Below are 6420 nucleotides of genomic sequence, written 5' to 3'. Positions count from 1 at the left end.
TGACAGGATTATAAGAAGGAAAGGAAGATAACAAGTAGCTGGTACAGGAAGAATGGAAGACTGCTTCTTCTTAGTCTTAGAGAGAATAAAAAGGCATTTCTAAGATGAAAGACTGTAGCTACAAGGGACGGGAACTACAGTAGCTGAAACAGAGGAAGATGAGAGAACAAGCCGCAGTCTGAAGAGTACACGTCCACCACCCCAATCCTTGCCACCTGTGGGTAAACCTTCTCATGAAGAAAAGGGATATGTCTGGGGGTTTCTGCTCTCTCCCAGCTGCACAACCCCTGGGGGTACAGCGCCCTCCCAGGAACCATGCATTTGGCACATGACATTAGCATTGGTTTCAAAGTGAAGCTGACTGGAGGGAAAAAACACAGTATTCTGGTAACTAGCAAGTATCACTGGGTTGCACCTCAGTAAAACCTCTTGCTACAGTCTGGAATCCACAGGTGGACAAGATTATCATAACATGAGGCTGTTAAAATTCATTAAGCAGAGCACAACCCCATCACCTGTGTGCTAAGCAAAATTCAGTTCAGCATTCAGAATTTACATTTTGAAGCTAATAGACAGTAAAGCTAATGCCATCCATAAGAACAGCATATTTATAACCCTAAATTTGCTACAGACAAATTTGGTACAGGCAAACTGCTCAGTTTTAAGAAGAGCTATTGTGTGGGAAAGAAGCTAAGTAAGGGTAGGCTCAAGTTCAGCATTATCCCTGAACAGCCAAAGCCTGGGACCTATGGAAATCAACAACATCACGTATATTCTCTTTGTGGCATCTTTTTTTTTATTGTAGGAATGGGTAAAACAGATAGCATACGCTGAGTGTGTTGTAATGTACACAATCTTTAGAAACTGCTCAGAATTTAAACTGAGTGAGCACATGAATACAGAATACCATCACAATTTTCATAGCTCAGCACTAGACAAGAAGAAAGTGAATTGTTTTCTGAAACTACACACAGACACTCAGTAAATTCTCCACTCGATGTTTATTATGTAGAGTAGAAGAGATTTCTGCCAATAGACAAGGTAGAGATTTCTGTTTGGTTTGTTGGGTAAATAGAGTTTCTCTAGTTGTATAGAGACTCTCCCTCAAGCATGACCTTCTATACACCAGAGAGAGAAAATGTCAGTAAACTTTCTTAGCCTAATCATTACTTTCACTAGATAGACAATTTTTACCAGAAGTCAAATAGGATGAAAAAAAAATGAATGGATTAATGATTGTTTATAAAGAAGAGTAATCAAGATATTATCATCATTTTGGGCAATAAGGGAGAGATTCAGCATGCTGTCTGGTCACGATTTGAAAATTTGATTAAACTACAGTAAACCTCTCCCTGACAAGATCAGCACAGCAGTTGAGCTTTAGCCAGCCACATCATCGTGTAAATAGCTTTCATGATAAGCCAGTTTATAAATTCTTTTTGCAAAGCTCGGCTACTTCACGGAAGTCCTCCTACAGACAGAAAGATGGCGTTTAATGGTACTTGGAAAGTAGACAGAAATGAAAACTATGAAAAATTCATGGAGACCATGGGTAAGCCTTACTTCTCCAATGCCTTCTAAAAGCTTGATATTGCTATGGCTGACTCCAAACTCAAGCTGTCTGTGCACTACCTTCTGGCTAACTTGTCTTATGCTGTTTGCTACTCTGTCCTAGTACACTGTCCTGCATTTACTTCCAAAAGATTCTACAAAGAGGTAGAAAAAGATTCTGATTTTAATTACATTATCTTAAACAATCCAGCTAATTCCAGTAGAGTTATTTTAGCAGAAGAATCTCTAAGACTTCTAAGATTACATTAGTGGAAAATGTTCAGAGAATTTGAATGGTAAACTTTAAACAGAATTCTATACCAGGGATATTATTTTGATAACATATAACTGGTTTAAGAACTAGGGAGGAAGGAAACCATTGGTCTTCAATTTTACAGAACACACATGATTCAAGTCATTTTAACATGTGGATGCTTACTTTAAGCTTGTACAAAATGCCTGTAATATGGATATAAACAACTATTCCAGTTGGCTAGTGGTTTGTATTATATATGTACTACTGAACACTGCCTCAGTAAAAGGTGGAGAAGAATAAAAATCTGGGTCAGATTGCTGGGCTAAACTCAGTTGACCACATAAATGTCACTACAAAGATGCAAATATGATGTTCTCTTTTTTTTTTTTTTTTTCTGATTTATGTTAATTGATTTTTCCAGGTGTTAACGTCATGAAAAGGAAGTTAGGAGCCCATGATAATCTGAAGATCACTATTCAACAAGATGGAAACAAATTTATTGTCAAAGAATCAAGCAACTTCCGTACCATCGATATTGAATTCACTCTGGGAGTCAGCTTTGAATACAGTCTGGCTGATGGGACTGAACTTACTGTAAGATACTTTTTATATGATTATATATTTATTATATAGTAACAGCTTTCTGAAGTACAATTTCAGGATCAATGACCTGTTTTCCTAGGTTCTAATTTAAATTTGACTTTTAAAGTCTGACTGTCCAGGAATGCTTGCATCATATATACAAGATCACAAATTAGTTTTAACTATTAATGGCTTAACACTGTAACAGGAAGCTCAGCGTTCTGTACAGTGCCCCAAAAGCAGGGTATCCAGCAATCTTCACATGCAAAAACGCAGGCACGTGCAATTTCGCATTTGATAATACTCAAGTACACCACCTAGAGTGTAGTGAGGGTATTGTAAGAAATTAACTATACAGAGAAAAAGTAAAATCAATTGAGCACTAAAAAAATTAGCTTGACAAATAGAGAATTAAATAAACTATTAGTTTTATTAATATTTCATTTTTATATCCTGTCCAACTATGTCATAAAAACTTGATTATACTGTTTTAATCTCTGCTCACCTTAAAGCACTCCTGTAGTCTTTAAATCAAATCAGATATCAGATATATTTAAATCAAATCAAAATAAACACATAATGCTGTGTTTATTGTAAAATATATATATATTTCCCATCACAGGGTTCTTGGAACCTGGAAGGAGATAAACTTGTAGGAACATTTACAAGAAAAGATAATGGAAAGCCACTCAAAGCATACAGAGAAATCGTCGGCGATGAACTCGTTCAGGTGAGATGAGCAGTCACTCATATGCAACTTAAATATATAACAACCTGAAAATAAGCACGTTTTCAGAGCTGTTTTGAAAGTAGAAAGTACTTTCTTCAAGCCAAGTAACTTCATTTGTCTTCAGTTAGAATCCTCAAGTCTAGTAATAAATTAAAATTTAAAACTATAAAATAAAACTTTAAGATGTGATTTTTTTCCTACCTATGTAAACTGTATCTTATCAACACATTCTGACATCTCTGAATACAAGCTATATATGGAAGGTACATACATACTACATATATAGCATACATAATATATATGTATACATATATATACGGTATATATATAAGTATACATATACATACTTCAGTGCAAGGGCCCTTTTCTGACTTCTAAAAGCCTTACTGCAGGAGCTCATACAGGATAATGCGCTCAGTGTCTGATAAGTGCCCTTTTCAAACAAAGCTTGGGGTTGGGGTGGGCTGGGTGGATGACAGAAGGGAAAGCTTGAGACAAATGGGAAATATCTCACTGCTCTGCAGTAAAGCCAGAGACTGAAGTGAATCACAATGTTTCAGGATCCTTTTCCATTAGCTGGACACAAACTTCTTAAAAATAAATAACCAGGTGTGAGATCTGAGATCAAAATCATACAGCCTAACCTCTCACATTTCTTAAAAAAAAAAAAAAAATGTTTGCATGGAGAATTTATGGCTATTGTCAATAGGCTGCTTTCCTTACATTCCTTTCCTCAGAGCCCTTATGAGGTCCTGTAGGCCCCACAATTAATTAAACTGCCTCTGCTGTTTCTCAATAGAATCTGTGAAATTAGATTTTATGAAAGCAGTCACTGATTTTTCTTCTTAATTTCTGAACAGACCTACGTGTATGAAGGAGTTGAAGCCAAGAGATTCTTCAAAAAGTGCTAAATTCTTCACCCAGAACAGCACTAGAACTGAAATCCAATGATAAAAGGCCATTTTTCTACATATACTGTGTTGTTTTTCCTTTTATCCTCTCTCAGCACCTAAAAAGTTGTGATCACTTACTGCTACTGAAAACGTTTGTTTACATTTAGTATTTTGCCTTGAATAAACAAAATTCAATTACAATTTGAAACAAATGCTAAAGTGTTATTTGTATGAAGTCCTACCTGACTGTGAAAGGCTGGCAAAATCATGTTCTATAATCAGAACTTAAATATTTTTGCGCTGGTTCTTAAATGGTGACTTAGTTTGCTTACCATTATATTTATGTTGATTAAAGGTTTCTCTGTGTGCTGAGCATTGTGTAATAAGGATGGTAAAACTTACAAGAAACCTGGGAACCCCCAAGCCTCTAAAACTCTTATAAGTAAATATAAATGCACAGTAAATAAAAATATGGTCAGATAATACCTCTCACTTCAGTGGTTCAAATGATATCTCAGATGCCTTGCTGATATCAATAGGAGTAATATCAAGCACTTGCTGATGACATACAGATATCTCACATAAAGCAATTTCACTATATTTGTTTTTTAAAGTGTGGACATGGATTTGGAACATACGGATTTGGAATTGTTCCAATACATTAGGGCTCAAAATTATTCTGTTTCAGGAAGAATGTCAGAGACTTCTTTTCAGGACATGAATAAAAATATTCAAGGTATCTTACCACGATAAAGAATGATTTCAGACAAAGCTGGCTTCAAGTACTGGTGCTTCTGATGGGTGACAAATGCATGTACCACGTTCTGCTCACATCGCTCAGTCTGTAACTGCTGATTTCACCCCAGACTCAACTCCCTTGAGTCGCATTATTTCCTAGGGGTGGCAATAAAAATGCCTCATGAGGGTCAGCTTTAGTCTAGATCTGCTGTGTCCCCATAACTAAGCCTCCCTGTGGCGATCCAGTCTTTGTCCCCGTGTCTAAAGGGCATCCTCTTCCAGCCCTGCACGGTCGCTGACACAGCACCAGAACACACCTGGGCACTGCGGGCACTTCTGTCCTGCAGCAAACATGCCCCAGGACTCTCTGCTTGTTTCTGAGCTCTTTGCACCTTCCTCCTTCTAATGTCACAGTGAGAAAAAGGCTGAGCCATGTAAGAACCTTGCTAAAAGGTTGTACCTCCACGGGGACCTGAGGACAGCCCCGAGCTCTAACCCACAGCACGAGTGCAGCTGTAATCTCTTACAGCACATCAGCACACAATTCCCTCAGGATGGGAAGCAGCTGAATAGCCTTCTGCTGTCTGCTTATTCATATGCTGCTGGAGCTCCTGGCATCAAATATTGTTTCTTAACAGGCACATTTACACTTTTAGTTTTTTGTTTGTTTGTTTTCTAATTCCTCCATTCATAACTTTCTTGGCTCTTTTGACTGTCTTTATGCTGGGTAGAAAAGATAATGTTCTTTCTTCGGTTATTTCTACAGCTGAAGCCTCTCCAGCCTATGCTTTTGTAGTCTTCAGGGTCTCAGAGCTCCCTCTTCTGACAAAAGGCTCTCATGACGCCAACTGGATTCGATTTCAGATTAGGGAGCCCCATCCTTCGTCAAAACAATTCGGAATTTCTCGTTTCCAGTATTGATTGTAAGAGATGTAAGATTAGAGAGCAAACGTACGAAAAGCTAAACAAAAAGAAGGGATAATTACTAAGTAGGGTTTTTTGTTTGTTGTTGTTTTGTTGTTGTTTTGCAGGCTTTTTATTTGGTTTTTAATATTTAAAAAATTATTTTAGCAAATTCTGGATTACATACAAGGCCATTAACTGAAAGGTAAATTAATAGGAAGGGAGCGAGAAACAACCTGAAGATATAAGTTAAAAAGTATTCAACAACCCCAAATACTTCAGGCAGCTGCAGGCAGCAGCTGTACTTGAAAAATAAGGAAAAAATTAATGATTCAGTCTCTAATAGCTGAGGTAGGATCAACTGTAATCTGCACGTAGCACTGCTTTTTCTCTTGATGCAAGGCTAAAAGTGGTTAATAGCTCTAATGAAGGTGATTTTGTTTAGTATAATCACCAATTTCTAGTCACTCTTCTAGACAGAATGAAAACCACTCCTTCCGAGTGAACTGGCAGGTCAGAGGGCAGTACAGGCTGTGCAGCTTCGTTTCTTTTAATTTTTTATGTAGTTGCGTGTTTTAAAACCCACGGCGTGCATGAATTCCTCCACGCTGCCTGAAGGTGTCCGAGCTGCCACCAGCTTGCGAGGACAAGTACGTTTTCCCTGGGTATCTTCCCACCGAGACTTCCCAAGGGAGCCTTTCGGTTTGCTCCAGCAAGCTCCCCGCCCTCCACGGAGCTGACACGGCAAGCGGGGAACGTTTATCCCC

The 6420-nt window shown here is 38.0% G+C and overlaps 1 protein-coding gene across 1 annotated transcript; it reads left to right on the top strand.

Annotated features, from left to right (window-relative positions):
• The first annotated feature begins 1447 nt into the window (after window positions 1–1447).
• On the top strand, window positions 1448–4224 carry FABP2 (fatty acid binding protein 2). Its single transcript, XM_068680614.1, has 4 exons — window positions 1448–1552; window positions 2229–2401; window positions 3012–3119; window positions 3980–4224. Exons 1-4 carry the CDS (start codon window positions 1486–1488, stop codon window positions 4028–4030), a joined length of 399 nt encoding a protein of 132 aa, XP_068536715.1. The 5' UTR covers window positions 1448–1485; the 3' UTR covers window positions 4031–4224.
• Window positions 4225–6420: the final 2196 nt, after the last annotated feature.

Source organism: Anas acuta, chromosome 4, assembly GCF_963932015.1.
Source record: "Anas acuta chromosome 4, bAnaAcu1.1, whole genome shotgun sequence".
NCBI classification, from domain to species: domain Eukaryota; kingdom Metazoa; phylum Chordata; class Aves; order Anseriformes; family Anatidae; genus Anas; species Anas acuta.
Note: the sequence above shows the minus strand (reverse complement) of the source record. Positions and strands in the feature narration are given on the sequence as shown.

Coding starts and splice junctions, on each gene's coding strand:
- FABP2 (XM_068680614.1), top strand. CDS start 1,486: ATGGCGTTTAATGGTACTTGGAAAGTAGACAGAAATGAAAACTATGAA. Junction 1,553..2,228: donor AAAATTCATGGAGACCATGG/GTAAGCCTTACT, acceptor TGATTTTTCCAG/GTGTTAACGTCATGAAAAGG. Junction 2,402..3,011: donor CTGATGGGACTGAACTTACT/GTAAGATACTTT, acceptor TTCCCATCACAG/GGTTCTTGGAACCTGGAAGG.